The sequence below is a fragment of the Myotis daubentonii genome, chromosome 3 (assembly GCF_963259705.1).
Source record: "Myotis daubentonii chromosome 3, mMyoDau2.1, whole genome shotgun sequence".
Taxonomy (NCBI): Eukaryota; Metazoa; Chordata; class Mammalia; order Chiroptera; family Vespertilionidae; genus Myotis; species Myotis daubentonii.
Genome location: NC_081842.1, coordinates 44,807,406 through 44,827,225, shown reverse-complemented (window position 1 = coordinate 44,827,225; position 19,820 = coordinate 44,807,406). Strand labels below are relative to the sequence as shown.

General features: G+C 44.0%; 1 protein-coding gene across 7 annotated transcripts in view; it reads left to right on the top strand.

Moving 5' to 3' along the window:
• DGKG (diacylglycerol kinase gamma) overlaps positions 1-19,820 on the top strand; it is a 210,818-nt gene that overhangs the window by 167,145 nt on the left and 23,853 nt on the right. For all 7 annotated transcript variants that reach the window (XM_059687264.1, XM_059687265.1, XM_059687268.1 and 4 more), the window contains 2 exons: positions 17,086-17,206; positions 19,415-19,475. In XM_059687264.1, the coding sequence (XP_059543247.1) occupies positions 17,086-17,206; positions 19,415-19,475 (182 nt within the window). The remainder of the gene's footprint in view (positions 1-17,085; positions 17,207-19,414; positions 19,476-19,820) is intronic.

The following is a 19,820-nucleotide window of genomic DNA, read 5'->3' as shown; positions in this document are numbered from 1 at the left end:
AAGGGACTGAACATTGAACTAGAAGTTAGAAGACCCCAGGCCTTCACACCACCAACCATGTGATGCTGGTTGAATCATTGAACCTCTCCACTGAACCCTTGTTATAAAATGGAAACAATTAGAGTCTCCCCTCCCTCAGCATTTTTTGAGGGTTAAATGAGATCATCCATGTAGGGTACTTAGCAGAGTGTCTGGAACAATGTGAGCACTTGATCAGTAGTAATCAGAATTATCATTAAGTGATCGGTGGAAGGTGGTAACTATTTAGTATATGATTTTTAAAAATGGACCAAATTTAGAATTTTACTCTCTTGAAGTCTACTTCAGGAATTTGGTCTAGATCCTCTTTAAATTACCTCGGGCTCTAACAACCTGTAATTCTAATGTTATTTGTTGTCACTGTGCTGAAGTGTGTTTGGCTATTGCTGCCAATGTGGGGGTTACACAGAGCCAGCTGTCCAGTGAAGCAAGGTGAGGAAAAGGGTGCCTAAGTCTTGAATTAGGTGAAGCACCAAGGGCATAGCACAAAACTGGATCAGACCCTGGGAGGTTGGAGAGCAAAGCTCTGGACAGCTCTGCCATTGTTTATCTCTAGCCCCACCCTAGATATGAAGGTGCAGAGACTTCCAGAACATTTTCTCAAAACTCTTCACTGAGGCTCATATCTGCCCCCATCCAGCCTTCAGGTTCGAGCCAGCAGCAATCTTGAGGCTGTGTCACCCATACTTGGCCCATCTGACTATTTGATATTAAAGCCACATTACTCTCCATGGGTTTTTTTGTTTGTTTGTTTGTTTGTTTTTTAGCCAATCCCATTAATTCTAAACAGAGAGGGGGAAATTTCCCTAGACCTTCACCAGGTAGTAATTTTTGCATTCCTAGTAAACAAAAACAGGGAGACAGACACTGTTAGTAGAATATATATGTTGAGTCAATTTCCCAATAGTGGGGACACGCTTTATGTCATATTCAATGCACACTTATAAAGCACCTGCCAAGTGCCAGGTATCAGGGAACAATAATGAGCAAAAACAGACATAGTCCCCATAGCCAGTAGAGAGTGCAGAAGCCAGGTGTCAATAAAATAACCCCACGGATAGGCACATAATTAAGATCTGTGATAATGATAAGAAGCAGAGTCTCATGGCTACCCAGGATTTCAACAAGGCCAGCCAGTCAGTATGTGGCTCACAGGTGGGCCTCGCTAGCCCGGGACTCAAACCAATGGAGCAGGCACTCAGAGAGGCTCCCTCCTGGCAACTGCATACAGTCATCCAATCTGCTGCCCAGATGCTGAGGTCTTATCTGGGAAGGTGAAAACCTTCCTGCTCCAAAGTCAGTTGACTTCACTACTTTTGCACATGGTTCAGTTTGCCTGTGTACTGTGCCCACATGGATTTTCATCTTTGTATGGACCATTCCCTGAATCCCGAAGCAAGGGAATGGGATGCCATCCAGCCATCCGAGAGTCACACTCCCAGGTGGAGAGCTAGAGCTCAAAGGAGACAACAAAATAATTGCAAGCACATGAGTTCATTGTTTCTCGGGCTTTCTTTCACTTGTGTGAAAACGTAAACGAAAGTGGCCTGCTGGGTTCAGGAGCTGTCCAGGGTTGTAGGTTCCCAACTTCCACATTCAATACAGATTTGACCAGAAAGACTATCATAGTGAGTAGAGTTGGCCACTCACTGCTCATTTAGGTTGAGAGAAAATAGAATTGTTCCTAGAAAGTGTGCATTTCATAGAGGTCTCTCTGCCCAAGGTCTCTCGGGGGGCTGAGATACAATAAGATGAGTGAACCTTAAAGAGCCTGCGGGGGGGGGGGCGATATTTTGAGGGGGACTCCCCTCAGCTCTGAGAAGTAACCATGGCAACAGATACATCATTGCTCTTAAATGCATGCAGGCCTACTGAGAGACTTTGCTTTATTTTTTTATAGGAAATCACAACTTTTTCATTCAGTCCTTCAAGTACCCATGTTGGAATCAACATGCCTCAAAGTAGGCATTATCTTTCCCCTCTTTACACACCCTACCCACCTCCTACAACCCACTGCCCCTCTCTACATTCCCTGCCTTGTTAATGACATCACCTGTGGCCCAAGCTAGAGACCCAGAGTCATGCATTTGCCCTGGAAGCTGGCCCAGAAGGTCCACCTTCCCTCTGCCTCCTGTTCTTAGTCTCCCAAGCCCCTATCTTTTCCCAGCTGACTCAATATCAGGCCGCTGCTCTTGTGGCATCTGGCAGGGGCTGTCTGCTAGACTCTGCAGTTTAGACCAGGCATGCTCTTGCAGCTTCCAAATGAAGGCCATACAACCTGTTCTCAGATGCCTGTTTCTACAGAAATTAAGATGTTTTCTACATAGTACTGAAATCCTGGTATCAGATGTCTCTTAGAAATGTAGAGATCATTTTATCCCCTAGATAAAGGAAGTGAGAACCAGCAAGGTGAAGTGGCTTGCCTTTGGCCAAAACCAGACTGAAATGCAAGTCTTTTAGATCACACAGGCCAGCCCTAGGTCCACTAGAGCAGGGGTTGGCAAACTTTTTCTGTAAAGGACCACATAGTAACTATTAAAATAAGCTCTGCAGGCTATATCGTCTCTGATGCAACTGCTCAACTCTGTCCATTTGCGCAAAAGCAGCTGTGTACAATACATAAACAAGTGGGCATGGCTGTGTCCCAACTCGTTTATTGACACAAACAAGCAGCAGGCTGAATTTGTCTCTCGGGCTGTGGTTTGCCAATCCCTGCACTAGAACCTCTTATGGTCCACACCCAGCAGCACTGGGATTGCCTGAGAATATAAAAAAATGCAGACTCTCAAGTCCCAGGCCAGACCTCCTGCAGCAGAATCTGTGTTTCAAGAAGATTCCCTGTGATACTAAAGTTTGAGAAGCGCTGCCCTGGTGAGCTGGCTAATTCCCTAATAATGCCAGAAAGAAGCTTCATGTATTAGGAAAAGGAGCCAGCCCGGGGAGGTTAATTGACCTATCCAAGGTCACATGAATAAATGGGTCTGACTAGAGGCTAAGTCCTAGGGTTTCAAACACAGAGTTCTCTTCTATACCAGACTACCCAGCCCAGCCTCCCATTTATGGCTGGCCCTAACCCAACTGGAATTCACTGGAAATGCAAAGAAAGCAATCATTCATTCATTCTTTAGCTGACTTCTAAATCAAGAGGACTCACACTCACACTACCCCCCAACCCAAAGACCTGGAGGGGCTGTCAAGGTTGAAGTGTGTCTCCAGGCTGCTCAGCATCTGCAGAAGGGAAACTTGCTCACACAGGTCCAAGCTGGAGTTCAACTCCAACTTAATTCCTGCCTTAGGAGGTTTGCTTCTCAAAATAGAACCACAGAGCCAAGGAACCTTTCATTTTTCATATGCAGAAGAAACTTCTAACCTAGCTCTTTGGCAGGCCTGGACACTTTACATTTTTCCCTCCTGTGCTTGCCTCATCTTGGCCCGCGCACCAGCCCCTGTTCCCTGGTCGCAGTTCTTCTGCTATTTTATATGGGGCACCTCCTAAGACCCAGTCCACAGCAAAACTCCATGCTGGCCACACAAACAATACACAATAGAGCCTAGATTCAAGCCTGCCTTCAAGAACCTCCAGCAGCGCTCCAGATGCTGTAGAGCAGGGGTCCTCAAACTTTTTAAACAGGGGGCCAGTTCACTGTCCCTCAGACCGTTGGAGGGCCGGACTATAGTTTAAAAGAAAACTATGAACAAATTCCTATGCACACTGCACATATCTTATTTTGAAGTAAAAAAACAAAACGGTAACAAATACAATATTTGTATTTGCATGTGGCCCGCGGGCCGTAGTTTGAGGACCCCTGCTGTAGAGAATGCGAGCAAGAGTGCCACATGGTCTAGCCCTTCAGTAGTTCACAGTATACATGGAGGAAATACATGTGGAACAATCAGGTTAGCACTGATATTAGAGGCAAGCACCATGGAGCAGCAAAAATAGAGTATCATAAGAGTGTGGGAGTTTGGCTCAGTGGATAGAGCGTCAAGTCAGCCTGCTGACTGAAGGGTCCCAGGTTCGATTCAGGTCAAGGGCATGTACCTTGGTTGCGGGCACATCCCCAGTAGGGGGTGTGCAAGAGGCAGCTAATCAATGTTTCTCTCTCATTGATGTTTTTAACTCTCTATCCCTCTCCATTCCTCTCTGTAAAAAAATCAATAAAATATATATTTTTTTAAAAGGAGTGTGGGAGGTAAGAAAAAAAAGGGCCCTCCTTAGGAGCTCTATCCCCAGCTGCCCAGCACTGTGCCATGCACCTAGAAGTGATCAATGAATAATTGATGAATGAATGAATGAACAAAATATACTGGTAATGTGCTGTGTGTGCAAATACTTGAAGCTGGAGAGCATTTGAAAAAACAACGAATGAGAGAAGGGGAAGATGGGCCAGGGAACTAGCACACAGAACTAGCAAAAACAAGGCCATGGAATTTGTTGTCCATGATTCTTTGAGCAGGAAGAGATGAAGGGTTTTAAGCCAAGAGCAATAAGAGGTGATAGAGTGTGCAGTTTGGATTAAAGAAAAAGTAAAGGAACTTGTAGCAAGGAACCAGTTAGGAGGCTGATGCAAAAGATAGACTTACAACTCTAAGGCCTTGAACTGGGAGTCAATGGCCCAAAAAGGAAGAATGGACAAAGTCAACAGGAAGTGGGAGACATACAAAGGGGACACTGCCAAGTGGGAGATTCCTCCCTCCCCACAAAACAGCCAACAGGATCCCAGCCTCTACGTGCAAGCTCAGCCTTCTCTCGTCTGCCTCTACACCCAACCCCCTCCCAATACCAGCAGCTCCTGTTCAGAGAATGGATGCCCTTAAATGGGGGCCTGCCTCTTTTCCACCTCCCGCGTGCTGCTGGCACCCATCTCTTCCCATTTTCAGGCCAATTCATTCACCGTTTGTTAAGCACCTACTTGAAGTTAGCACGAGATGCTAGAAATATTTCACATTCATCATCTTACTTTAATCCCCGACAGAAAGACTTTATAATTAGAAAAATGAGGCCCAGGGAGGTTAATTGACTTGTCCAGGGCCACACTAATTGGTGGATCTGGGACTGGAGCCAAGTGCTAGAATTCCAGACATGGCATTCTTCCCATACACATCACAGTACTCTCCCCCCGCCTCCCCATTTCTGGCTGATCCTGACCCCACACCCAGAAAAAACCCTCCTGATTGCAACTCGCCTCTGGCTTTGCCCTTCTGAGGCAGGTGGGTGGTGTGCGCATCTCTCCAAGCTGGAATGCGCATGGTCAGTGTAGCTCTCTGCTGTGGGCCTTATGTGTCTCATGCCTGACAATCCGGTTTGAGCTGGACTACAAAACCTCACCGCGGATTGATTTTGTTACATACACTATGCCTGAAATTGAAGCTTCTTGAGCTAAGTGAGCAAAGGAATGCCTGATAATACCCCACATTCCACTTAATAGGATTGTGTTACCAAGAATCCTGAGAGGAGTTGAGACGAGGTTCACCCCACACCAGGCTCACTTCCCCGGCTTCAGACACCCTATCACTTGAAGAGAGTTTGTCTCTGCCTTGAGTCCTTCATTCTGAGCTTATTTTTGGAGTCAGTGAGATTAGAACTCCAGCTTTCCCACTTGCCAGCGTTATGATATTAGGCAAGTTCCCCCACTTCTCTGAGCTTCAAGGAGGTTGTTGCTGCTGTTTTTGGTTTTTTAATATTGGGATAATAGTTTCTGCCTGTGACAGAATTGCCAAAGGATTAAAAGCTTCAACCTTTGTAAAGCTCGAGGCCTGGCCTAGAGTCTGTGCCCGGTAATAGTCATTCTCTTCACACCTCATTGGAACCACCAGGTCAAGATTCCCTGTAGCTCTACTGTCTCCCAGGCCGTACAAGACATTCTCACCCTTGGTTTTCATTAGAGGCATGACAATATCAGACCTTGATTTCAGAGCCATTTCCAAGGGATCCTGTCTTCCTGAGAAATTCCCCACCACACACTCCCTGCACACTGCTTCTCCCCTGACCTTAGCATAGAGAGGTTTGGGAGTCCCCTCCCCAATGTACAGAGCCTTCACCAGAACCCTGCCTCACCCGGGAAGAGAGAACCATGCAGAATGGAGGATCCCTGCCCCTCTGCTCAAGCTGGCTTTCAGGAACCAACACAACAGTCATTGTGAGCCAGCACTCTCTCAGTGTAGGGTTGTACAGAACGTTCTGTCTTCTGAGTATTGTGAGGAACGGCCAGGACTGCTGCCAACTTGCTCTTGACCCAGACACTCAGGAAATCCAGCCTCCACTGCCCTTGTTGGAGGAGCTCAGACAGACCTCAAGGATAAAATGCTCCCCATCCCAATATGGGAAAATGGAGGCCCTGAAGAGGGAAGCAACTTGCTTAAGGTCACAAAACCAGAGCAGAGACTGAAATCCCTGCCCCTGCCTGCTGGGCCAACACATTCCCTCTCCCTTGACCTTGCATCCTCTCACCTCTTCAGAAAGCAGGGGCTCTTGCTGGTTCTCCTTTCTGCCCACTTCCATCTGGATTATCCAGAGTCCAAGACCACATCTATGCCCTGATGTGGCTTCACAGACCCCTGGGAGCAGAAGAAACCTAAAAGCCAGGGTAATGAGGGAAGGGCACAAAAGCAACTCCCCTCAGAAGGGGTGTCCACTTGGACCAGGGCTGTCAAATCCATGCCTGAGAGATCTTCAAATCCATGCCTGCTCCTTCCTTGCTCAGCCCAGGAATAAGAAAAGGCCTGATCCTTGTGTGATTGTGTTGCACCCACAAGAGAAGAAAAGGAACTCATTTCCAAATAAAAAGCTGAGTATCCTCCCTGCTTTTGAGTAAAGTAAGTAGAACTAGGGATATTTTACTCACTAGGCGTGGCAGTTACCCTAAAATCTCAAGGTTACAGTATCTCTGCCCTTCATGGAATCCCTGCCCCACTTTTCCATGGCACTCTATTCTCCCTTCCTCCCCCTCTCCCCCTAGACATCATCCTTCATCTCCTACAACTCCACTTCCTCCTCCTGCACTAACTTCGCTGAGTTACATTAATAACCAACTGCAGAAGGCCATGCACTTGCTGTGTAGCAAAATCAGAATTTCCTGAGGAAGTGCCTTCCTAAGAAAGTATACATCACAATCACAGCAACTGTTTCTTGAGGGCCTGTGTGTACCCTCTGTGCAGGGCAGTTGATGGCATCACTTTTGAGCCTCACAACAACCTTGCCAGTGAGCTTTTATATCCATATTTTCCAGATAAGAGACAGACTCAGAGAAGTTAAGTAACTTCTTCCAAGGAAATAAGATTAGTGAGTGCCAAGTAATAGGATTCAGACCCAAGTCTGTCCCAAGCCCACAGTCTAACCTCACAGCCTGTCTCAGGAGCAGTTCTTTATGTTGTGTTTACAGAATGCCAGGGAATGAGCCCTCTTGCTGTGTAGTTGGCTGGCCAGGGGCTGTCTGCCTCTATCCTGTGTCTGAGTTAAGCTTTCTGGGGAAAGCATTGGCCAGAGACTATTCTTCAGGTGAGCTATGGGTGGGATACCTGAGGGCCTGGTGCTTTGAGAGGCCAGGTGGGAACATGGGGGCTGGGGATCCTCTTTGGCCAATTACAGCCTTCCTTTCTTGCTCACCTTTTGTGCCCAAGGAAACTGCAATAACCCCTCCCCTTCAGAAGGTCAGGAAACAGTCTTTTGGGGTTCTTTCCATCTTCCTACCCTCAGGCTATTTTCAGGCTACCATGCTCCTAAGCCAGCTTTGAAGCTCTAAAGCTGGGAGCAGCCTTTCATCTTTACAATCCAGACCCAGTGGGAAGCTTAGACAGGGCTGATCAGTGCATGGCTTTGTTGGGCTTCGGGTACTGAGCTGCCGGCCAAGGGCACGTGGCCCATCTCCATGGGAATTAGGAGTCGGGAGATGAGGCTGAGGTGACGCCTGCCACAGTCTTGGCAGGCCAAGTCTGAGAGAGGCCTGCCAGCTACACTCACCTGTCTAGACTGTGGGGACTGAACCTGGCCCCACCACAAGGCAGAGCTGGGCTTGCATTCTTCCTTTCTGAGGAGAGTAAGACGGTCCCACACAACCCCAGTGCATGTCAGCTTCTACTAAGTAGCACAGTAATAAGGCCATTACTGTTGCTATTTACAAAACAGCCTCACATTCTGTAACTGTTTTTGCCCTCGAAATAATCCACAAAGTAAGTTTTATTATTGTCCTGATCATGAGGGAAATTTTGTTCCCAAAAAAATTTACAAAGAGGTGGGCAAAAGTAGGTTTACAGTTGTGTGTACACAAAACAGAGTTTATTCTGGTATTATTATTTATTCTTGTATTATATATTTTTTCCATACAAACATCTCTCTAATCATCAGAAAGATGCAAATTAAAACCACAAGAAGATATCACCTCACACCTGTTACAATGGCTATCATCAATAAATCAATAAGTGCTGGCAAGGATGTGGAGAAAAGGGAACCTTCATACACTGTTGGTGGGAGTGCGGTCTAGTGTAGCTACTGTGGGAAACAGTATGGAGTTTCCTCAAAAATTAAAAATGGGGCTGCCTTATGACCCAGTGATTCCACTTCTCAGGCTATATCTGAAGAAACACAATTAGAAACACTGATTAGAAAGAATATATGCACCCCTATGTTCATAACAGCATTATTTACAATAGCCACAATTTGGAAGCACCTAAGTGCCTATCAGTAGATAAGTGGATACAAAAGCTGTGGTAACACACTGGAATACTACTTGGCTGTTAAAAAAAAAATAAAGAAGAAGGAAATCTTACCTTTTGCAACAACATGGATGGACCTGAATAGTACTAAGCTAAGTGAAATAAGCCAGTCAGAGAAGGACAAATACAATATGATTTCATGTATATGTGGAATCTAATAAACAAAATAAGCAAACAAACAAAATAGAAACAGATTCAGATACAGAGAACAGACTGACAGCTGTCAGAGGGAAAGGGAGTGGAGGGCAGAGTGAAACAGGTGAAGGGATTAAACAAAACAAAAAATAAGAAGAGGAAATTTGGGCACATGGACACACCAGGAATTTGCAAATTTGCATTCACAGAGGAAAGACCATATGAAGAGGCAGCAAGGGGGTGGCCATCTGCAAACCAAGGAGAGAGGCCTCAGAGAAATCCTGCCTGCACCTTGTTCTTGGCCTCCCAGCCAGCAGAACTGGGAGAATATAAATTTGTGTTTTTAAGCCACCCAGTCTGTGGGATTTTGTTATGGCAGGCCTACGGACAGACTCAGAGAAAGCAACCTACCCTATATGGACACAGCAATTAAGCTGTTAGCCCCAAGCTGAAGAACATGTGCAGAGTTTCTCAGCGTTTTCCTTTACCCATGTGATTCCATATTTGTCTATCAGAGGCCATTTATCAAGTAGTGATAACTTTTCTTTTGCATTTCTAATTAATCAGGCACATACCCCTACCAGTAAGAGCTCCAGATCAGCATTAGCTAATTAGTGTTATCCACTGAGTTGATATGATTCTAGCCTAAAGGAATGACATCTAGCATCTCAGTTCACCTGTGCTGCTGTAACCCAGGTAAAGGGACTGTGCCCACAGATTTTATTATATGACACAACTACCCGAGGGTAGATGGCAGGCTTCCTTAACACTGTGGTGGGATGGTTCAGAAACTCTCTGGTGCCATCACATAGGCAAGATTTCAATACCTCCATTGAGAGTTGCTAGATTTCCTAGGTGGGCCATTGCAGGCCTCAGACCTAAATGCCAGAGTGCATAGAGGGGGAAATGCGGTGGAAGTGGGATTGAGGATAGGAAGGCATCCTATTAGGCTAAGGATCTCCCACATTTCCCGAGGTCACCACAAGTGAGGAGCCCAGATCATGACACCCATGTATCTTGTGTTTCCTTTGTATCTTAAATGACTGAATTTTCATTAACGTGATCCAGCAGCCAAGATAAGAATGATCATAAACATCATGCATTAAAGGAGGCAAAAACCAGACTGTGTAATCATCATGTTATATGCAGATTAAATGAGCTAATTCATGGAAAGCCTATTACCCAGTTCAATCAAGGCAAGTAGTCATTATTATCATCATCATCATTATTGATTATTAACCATTACCTTTTTCCTCTTTCAGACCAAATCTGTCAAGGTCTTTGGCACTAAACTTACTCAGTTTATTCAACAAAAATATATTGGGAGTCTTTTATATGCCAAGGGCCGAGCTAGTTGCTATGGATGCAAAGAAATAAAATAAGAGAACAGCCCTGCCTGCAGCTCTCAGTGGATTTGGGAGAGTTAGATGACCAGAAAAATTGTCATGGTGAGACCTACCATCTAAGCACAGGAAAAGGAAAAAGCATATTGCCTGGGGTATCCCAGGAGAGAAAAGGGGAATTCTCCAGTCAGAGGGAGGATAGCTGTGCATGGCACAGGGCCAGATAGCAAATGATCTTGCACTCTTAGCTAAAAAACTAAGATATTGTTCCTTGGACTTCCAAAGCCACCCAAGGGTCTTAAGAGGAGAGTAGACAGGCAGATGTGCCCCTTAACTATGAGAGCTCTGCCAGCTTTACCTGTCAGTTTTGAGATCCAACTCCTCCTCCCAACAGTGGCAAGAACTAAAAATATAAAAGCAAAATGGGGCTGCTGAGATCAAAGAAGTAGGCAAATGAACAGAATCTGGAAGGAGATTAAAGGAGGAAAAACCAGACTAAGCAGGATGCCCAGTTAATCGAAAGCTCACCTGGATTTGCAGCCTCTCCATGGATGTAAGAAAGTATGAGAAACATGGAAGATTTTTTTTTGTATGTTTTAGACCAAATATTATTGTCTAGGGACTCTTGTATGCAGCTCTAAGAAGGTAGATAGACAATTAGAGATTGTTGACAATTGGCAGGATGAATGTGGCAGAAAAGGAAAGTGAAACTAATATATTTTTAATGTCCACTCTTTCACATACAACTTTGACATTTAATCTCATACCCAAATTTGAGATTAATATCATTATTCCTAATTCCAAATTTTCAAGTGAAGAAGCTCTAGATGAAAACAATCAGGAAGTAACTTGTTGATATTCCTTTTCATTCCAACTCCTGCATGTGTTGGGGCAGTTTTATTGCCTAGAGCTCAAGTTATCAAGCGTGAGCGCGCCCGAGAATCTTCTAGAGGGCTTGTTAGAACACAGAGTATTGGGCACAACCCAGAGTTTCTGGCTCAATGGGTCTGGGGTGGGGCCTGAGGATTTACGTTTCTAACAAGTTCCCAGGTGACGCTGCTGTGCTGCGGCTGCTCTGAGACCACACTGTGGAAACCACTGGCCTATAGGGGGATGACCCATCCAAAAACCTAGCCTAGAGGTTCCGAAACAGTGCTTCATTCTGTAATCTTAAAAAATAAAGAGTGATATCTAACTCATTCTGATTTAACTGGTGCAAGCTAGGCATCATTATTTGTAAAAACTCTCCAGGTACAGCAAGTCCTCACTTAACATATTCGATAGGTTCTGCCACTTTAAGCAAAATGACGTACTATGAAACCAGTTTTACCATAGGCAAACTGATATAAACAAGAGTTAAGTTCCTATGGCATTTCATCAGCATTACAATGAAATGAGGTTGGCCAAAACAACATTATTTGAGGACCTGTAACTCTAACAGGCAGCAAAGTTTAAGAACCACCAAACTTGCCTTACTTCTCCTTGACTCCAATCCTCATCACCACCTTCTACTTCGGCTACCCACTACTGGGGCCACAGGTGGAATTTGTCATGCACCGGAGCTGCTCTGCTCACAACACCTCTTTCCAACCTTCTTTCTCCCACCGGCTCAGAATACCTGGTCCTTGAATTCATCAAGTCTCTTACTGACCTTCTCCCTTTCCATCCAGCCCTTCACCTCTTTCCCTATTCAAACCAGGCCCAGTAATTCCTGCAACAATACATTCAGCCCCTTGTTCTTTCTTTGACCATATCTACCTGGGGAAGTTTAAGGAGGAGTACCTAAATCAAACTGCAGGCATGGAAGTCCAAGGACGTTTCTTGAAGTTAATGGCACTTGAACTGAGTTTTGATGGACAGTAAAAAGTGGAAGAGGGCATTTCAAGCAGGGGAACAGCATATGTAGTGGCACAAGGAGGGAGACGGAAGGGTTTACCTGGGGAATTCCATGCTGTTGTGTATGTCTGGAGCTGGTACCTAGCCCTACAATGTCAGGAAATAAACTGCACAGGCAGCCTCTTGCCAGTTGGGAATGGGCCTTGGGCGTCGAGCCAGGAAATTTACATCATCTATACAAGTATGAAGAGCGGTTGATAGGTTTTCTCTTAAGGACTTTTAAATTATAACATTGATCATACTTATAGAAAATATGAAACACCTAGAAATGCATAAAGCAGAAAATAACAAACACCTTTAATCTAATTACCCAGAACTCACCACTGTTACAACTTTAGGGTAATTTGTCCTTTTCTTCTATGCATATTCTTACATAGGTGAGAGCAGGCTCTATAAGTAAGTTCATATCCCTCCTTCGCACTTAACATTATAACATACATGTTTAATGTTTTTGAAATTTTGTAAGTATTTTAATGGCAGCATAAAATTCTATCATATGGATACCATATAATTGATTTAACTATTTTCATACAGATAGGAATAGGGGAGAGAAGATTTCACTACGGGCATACCTCGGAGATATGGTGGGTTAAGTTCCAGACAGCCAAAGTAAAGCAAGTATTGCAATAAAGCAAGTGCAATCTTTTTGTTGGTGGAGGGTCTTGCCTTCAATTTGTAAAAAAAGGCAATAAAGCAAAGCACAATAAAACAAGGTATGTCTGTGTTACAATTGATGCTACCGTGTTCACATTTGTATGAACTTAGATTCTGTCAATGATTTCTTGTGATCAGTATCAAGAACAAAATGAATGAATCAGCTGTATGAAAGTTTCTTCCCAACAAGTTTTCTGCCAGCTTCCACTCATCACAGGTGTGAAAAACTGCACATTTCATCTTCTCTTCACAGTACTTGTGGTTATGACTGAAGGATTTGGGGTGTGGGCACAACACAAGCAGATTTGCATTCATAAAGTTGCATACTGGAGACTGAATCAAGTGGGACAAATCAGAAATGTTATTGTCCTTACTGTCCCTCCTTTGCTTCCACATTTTCCCCTTTCCATTTCCCTGTTCACCATTTCTCTTTCTCAGAGAGTGCGTATTAATTGTTCATTGCACTCAAGCACTACGTAAGGCTTTGTAACCAAGAACAGAGCTGAGAGGCCTCGCTCTACGGTCACTACAAGCTTGTGCCCAGCCCACAGACCCTTTTTTTATAGTTTTGTCAAAAAAAAATCTCTTGCCTGGTCAGTGTGGCTCAGTGGTTGAGCATTGACCTGTGAACCAGGAGGCAGAGAGGTTCATTTCCATGCATGGGTTGCGAGTTCGGTCCCTAGGGGGTGTGCAGGAGGCAGCTAATCAGTGATTCTCATCATTGATGTTTCTATCTCTCTCTCCCTCTCCTTTCCTCTCTGAAATCAATAAAAATATATATTTTTAAAACCTCTGGACAGTACTTCTCCTTCGGTATAAATATCTATATATATGAAAGCCTAAGCGACCATTACAACCAAATAACTGGAACAACCAGTCGACCAGTCGCTATGACACACACAGAAGCTGCCCCCTGTGAGCTCTCACAGGGGGAGCACCACTCAGCCAGAAGGCAGGCTCATGGCTAGCAAGCGCAGCTGCAGCGGGGGGAGCCTCTCCCAACTCCACAGCATAACCGAGATGAGCTCGAGCAGCACCCAGCCTGGCTTGGGCTACTCCCTGGCTGCCTTGCAGCTTGGCGCACTGCTACATCCCCCTAGGGGTCCGGGATTGTGGGAGGGCCCAAGCCAGGCTGTGGGACCCTCCCTGCGCAAATCCATGCACCAGCCCTCTAGTTTTTTATATTCTCCAGTAAAACTGCCAAGTGGGTTTATTGCTAAATGAATTTCTCTCTTCATCCTGTGATTATCCAATACTACATTATGATCATCCCTGTCCCTGGAATGTTTTTCCTCTTTCTTAGTCCAGCAAATTACCTTGGTAGTCATCCTTCAAGACCTTCCTTAAATGCCCCTGACACCTTCCTTCCAACCTTGACCAGTCAGAATCAGCTACTCAGGCTTCCTTACTCCTATAGTTCAAGTACAGCGCTTTCTATACCTAACACTTTTCTCCCTCTTGGCTAAAAAAAAATCCTTCCAAACTAAAATATTTTGTACCCCACTTCTTAACAGAGTGCCTGATACTTGGTTGCTACTCAGTAACTGTTGAATGAATAAATGAGTAAGTAAGTTAATTCCTGTTTTACTAAGGTGCATAGACATTTCATCTTAAATACTAATTAGTTGGTAAGTATAAAGACAATATGGAGCCGATGTGAATTGCTAAAACCACACTCTGAATCATTGGTACCTAAGGTGAAACAGACACCTGGTATACCAGATGTCCTGATCCTGGGTTCTAAGTTCTAAACATTTAATTGTTCTGTGTGCCTGGACACTGATTTGCATTCTGTTTCATTTTAAAAGCAAATTTAATTTGGGTGTAAGTATCTCTGTGCTAGAAACAGTAAAGGGAATTCAGTGATGCCAGTATTTCCAAAGTGTGTTCCTAAGAAAACTACCATGGACTGTTCATAGGCATCACACAAAAGAATAGCCTTGTGGGCCCATATGTTTTGGGAAACAGAGATAAATAGGTTTCTTTACCTCAGAACTTCCTGGTAGCCATTCTAGGAAGTTGTAAGAAAAATCAGTTAAGAAATGGTAAAGAGATAGAAGAGCAGTCAGCTTTCCTTCAGTGGTAGATAGGAGTCATCCTAGCCCCTCTGTGCTAGGGAAGATTCAGAATACAAATTCAAAGGCAGAATGGCAAAAAGTGTACTGAGAGCCTAGCTCCTACATTTATCTCCTCAGTTCCACATTTGTGCAAGCCCCTGCCCCCCACACACCCACCACGCTGATGAGATCAGCCTTCATTACTTCTCTTCTAGAGCCAAGAAGCAAGGTAATGTGTGGGAAGTGATAACTGTAAGGTAATGTGTGGGAAGTGATAACAACTCTAGAGTTAAAGCCATTCAACAGGAAAATTTGTTAAAAGACCAAGACATTGTAAAACTGAAACACTTGAGTCCATTAAGTCCTCTGCTTCTTAGAACATCTTGTTACCAGGGAATGTTTCAAGGAGGGAAAAACATTGAACTATCCCACAGTTCTGTCAGATACCAAAGCCTGGTACAAAGAACAACATTTTATAAGATATCTGTCCCTCTGCCACTAGAAAAATTTTAAAAAGTTCTGCTTCTCTTCCTTTCTTCTACCCCAATATAATTCCTCCACCCTCTTCACACTGTATATCTGTATATACTTCTCTCCTCCCTCCTTTTCCTTCTCCTCCTCTTCTTCCTCCTCCTTCTCCTTCTTCTTCTTCTTCTCTCTCTCTCTCTCTCTCTCTCTCTCTCTCTCTCTCTGTCACATAACCCATGTTGATTTCACTGACACTGTTAAAATGACACAGTAAGCTAAGATTACCAATGGTTGTTTAATGCTCTTTGGTAAGAAGGGAACTAATTAAGTGACTAGAGGTTTAGACATGTGTTGTTTATTAGAAGTAAACTCCTTAAGAGAGCCTGAAGCATTCGCCTAAGCAAACATTGCCCTTCATGACTTCTTGTTCCAAGTCCAAATGAGATGGAGACTTTAAGGAGATAGTATCTTTTCATAGGAGAGAGAGAGAGAGAGAGAGAGAGAGAGAGAGAGAGAGAGAGAGAGATACCAGAGGAGAATGGGAGTGCCATGAATGTAGAGGGGGACGCTATATACCTGTTACAGAAAGACTAAAGCAATTTGTGTATCTGTTGGCAGTTGATATTCATCAATGATTACCAGTAGGTTAGACATTAGCAATGTTGACACATTTGTGGTCAGCGCAATGGTTTGTTTAACTGTCTTCACTACAAATACATCCTTCAAGAGAATGTTTTTTAAACAATAGTCTTTTAAACAAAACAAAAGTAAAAACAAACCCAAATATCTGCTTGCCAATGCTAATAAACATTATTGCAATATATCAGGAGGTTCCTTAGAAGACAGAAGCCATCTGTTAAGTAAACAAAAAAATTAACATAGACACCATTTTTTAGTTTGTGGATATTAACAGGATGTTAGTGATTAGCTACAACCTATGAAAAAAGTGCCTTTGCTGTAGTAGGCAAAAGAATGGAAGCTTTTAAAGAGTCTGCATTTTTATTTTGTTTCTGTTTTAAATAAATAAAAGTTGTGTTGTAAAAGTGAGACTTGGGCCCAACATCAAATCTTAAGACTTCCATTGCTTTCACAATAAATTGGGCAGGCACAATCTAAGCCTCAGGAACTTGAAAAAAGGACCTCTTCCAGGTGTCAAATCAGAAGTTACTGCCACTGTGGGAGGTCGTCGATATTATGTGACTCTGAGCCTGACACTAATATTTTCTGTTCCTCTTTTTCTACTGTGGACCCAGAATAATCTGGTGTAGGTAAAATATTCTTTTCCTTGGCTCAGATTAGGCACCTGGTGTCCTGAAAGAGGTCACTGATTTCCCCAAGGATGTCCAAGGAGGTTGGCTCACCACTGGCTTACCATAGGCCAAAATTGAGGTTAATTAACCATCAGTCATCATCAGTAGGGCCAAGATGTTATTCAGACATTCAGAGAAGAGAAACTTGATCCAGCTATGAATAATGGTCTTCATCAACATTCCTTCCTATATTAATCCCAATCCAATGTCTTTTTAGCTTGAAAATAACTTCAGAAATAGCTCAGTTCATCTTTAATGTTACTCCACATCAACACCTTTTTTCACTAGAACTGGGTTTCTGTTCATGGAAAGGTACGTTTAATGGCCTTTGAAGAAATTTTCTATTCAGAATGAGTATGAAAATGCTGTTTGGTGGGAGATGAAGAGATATTGACAGATCTGGGTTGGCCAAAACCTGCCTGAGGAACACAGAGATGTATATGTATTGCTTTTGCTTTTCTCACTCTGCAGACCTCAGTGACCAGCTTCTTGAAGTGGTGGGACTAGAGGGAGCCATGGAAATGGGGCAGATCTACACTGGTCTGAAGAGTGCGGGCAGGAGGCTGGCCCAGTGCTCCTCTGTCACCATCAGGTATGCTCCCACATTACCCAGCATCCTCCAAGTCTCCTGATTTGTTCCTAGATTTAAGTGCAGGAAGCATGGGGGGTGGGGGGCAGAAGCTTGATAACATTTATAAAGAATGTCTTTCTTTGGAGACCATTTCCCAAAGTAGATATAATGCAGTCACCCAGGACATAAACGAGAGGGTCCACCACAACCAATTTGCTGTTGCCTTAGAATGAATTGATGAAATTCTCTAAGCAGGAGTATAAGACTCCTTGCCTTTTTATATTTACAAATTAAAATGTTAGCTGTATGTTGGAGGGCACACTGACAAAAAGCAGGCTTTCTGCTCTGCTCTTTCTTGGATAGTGGCCTTAGAAACACTATTTTCTATACACCTTTGTAGAGCTAAACCATCAACATCAGGAAACCCATTATAATTGACTAAGAGGGTGATGGTTCTTCAGGGTATGGACCATCAGGTCAGCCACTGCAGGCGCCTAGAAGAGAAGGAGTCTAAAGGAGGGGATCCTGTGATTTGGATTGCTTCTGTTTAATCAGTGCAACTAATCAGCTTCTTCTCCACCTGATTATTTCAGAAGTCTTTGTTCCTTTCCTTTTTCCATTCAATTTCTGCAGATAAAATCTATTAGTGTGCCTTGGGGACCTCCTAGAGAGGACCACAGCATGCAGGTTTCCCAAAGATATTTGACCACAGAATCCTTGTCTCCAAGAACCTCTTGGGCAAGTGTCCTCAGAGCACATTTATGGAAACCCTGCTCTTGACACTCCCTGCATGCCTCTGAATGGCCCCCTGAAATTGTTCCTTGATGTCTCTTAGCTGAAGGTCTATCTCATGAACCTCTTTTCTTCATTCTGTCCCTGTGTCTTCTCTGTCTTTTCTGTTATTTCCCCAAAGCTTTGCTCCTTTTTCTCTCTGGGCTGTTGCTGTGCTGGGTCCTCTGCTTTCTAGATGAATCTCTTCCTTCCCTGTCCAGTCACCATGACTCTAGTATTGGGTAGGTCCAATCAGCACATCTAAGCTATAACTTATGTAGACCACAAAGAATGTAACATCTTAATCGTGGAAGAATTTTTAAAAATCCATGTAAAAGGAGGAGGAATTTCTCTTTATATTCAGTAGACTATTTCGAGATAGAAACAGAGTGGGTGAGCCAGGAGCTCCATCCTCCTGGGCATTTTCCAGATTCTCTCATCAGTCCCCAAAACAAAAATCCACTCTCTCCTCTTATTACTTGTTTGACTATTAGGTTTATTGTTGTTCTTGTTGTTGTTTTAAATATCCCCAGGGTCAGTCAGAGAATGATCAAATTAAAACACAACTTGCCTCCCACATTTTATAGTTTCAAAAATAGGGCAGTTACCAGGTGAGGGCTTCCTGTCCAGTGGGTAGCAACTGTTCCCTGCTCACCCAGACCAGAGACCTCTGGGAGGACCTGCCTTTTCTCCCAAAGGTGAGGTAGTATGAATTCACAACTCTTTAACAGAAGAAAAATCGAAGACCTCGTCTCTCTCCTTTTGACAATCCACTTGCCAGAGAAGCTTTGTCCCAAACAAAAAAGCAACACTGTCTCCTCTCCTCTCTTCCTACCAATGGGGACAATGTTCCCAATGACCCCATTTCCCAGCTAAGCCTGGTCCACAGTTCATGCAACCAGATAAAAGAAAGGATGGTTAGGATCAGAGGCAAGACAAGACACACTCACATCTGAGCTGTACCTTGTACAAGTTGGAGACATTATATCTTTGACACAATGCAACTTCTCACTCAGCATAGAAACCAGGCCTTTCCCCATTTCATAACCTTTCCCGTTTCAGTGCAGTTTTTGGCACCCTCTGCAGAACCTCTGCCTGATTGTTTGGGGGTCTGTTCAGCAGTGATGCTGCCATGCCTGTTAGCCACTGTTTCCCAGGCTTCTGTGGACTTCACTGCTCACCCAGGGCCGTGTTGCCCAAAGTAGGGTCTGAAGACCAAAACAACAAAATCACCCATAGTACTCATCAAAATGCAATCTCCTAGACCTGGAAAGTCAATATCCTTGACGTGGGCCTGGGAATTTTTTTTAACAACCCCCCCTTCCCCAAGACAGTCTTAGAGAACCACTCCTATGTGAGCAGATAAGGACTTCCCACTTCAGTTTCCCCGGTGGGGACAACCCTGATTCTCTGACTCTAAGAAGCTCACTGTGTTATCTTGGTTCTCCGGGGTTCCAGGACAAACAAGCTGCTGCCGATGCAAGTGGATGGAGAGCCCTGGATGCAGCCACCTTGCATGGTAAGTTTTCCTGGTCTTTGAGGTGAGGATGAGCAGCTTTATTTTGGGTCTTTTGGGAGCACTGACCTAATATGAAATCACTGAATCTCAGAGTTGCACAGGCTTTGAGAAATCATCCTCTCTTTCACTTTGTTCATCCATCCATTCATTTACCTTCCAAGCTTTTATTGAATACCTGCTATGTTTCAGGCACTCGTGAGGCATCAGTTCCAAAGCTCACGAATGAAAGCTCACGATTCTTCTGAGACTTCGTTTATACTCTCCTTGAGAGCCTCAACTTGAATCATTCCAGTGGCAGGGAATTTATCACATCAAAAGAAAGACTGTTCTGCTGATGAACAAGTC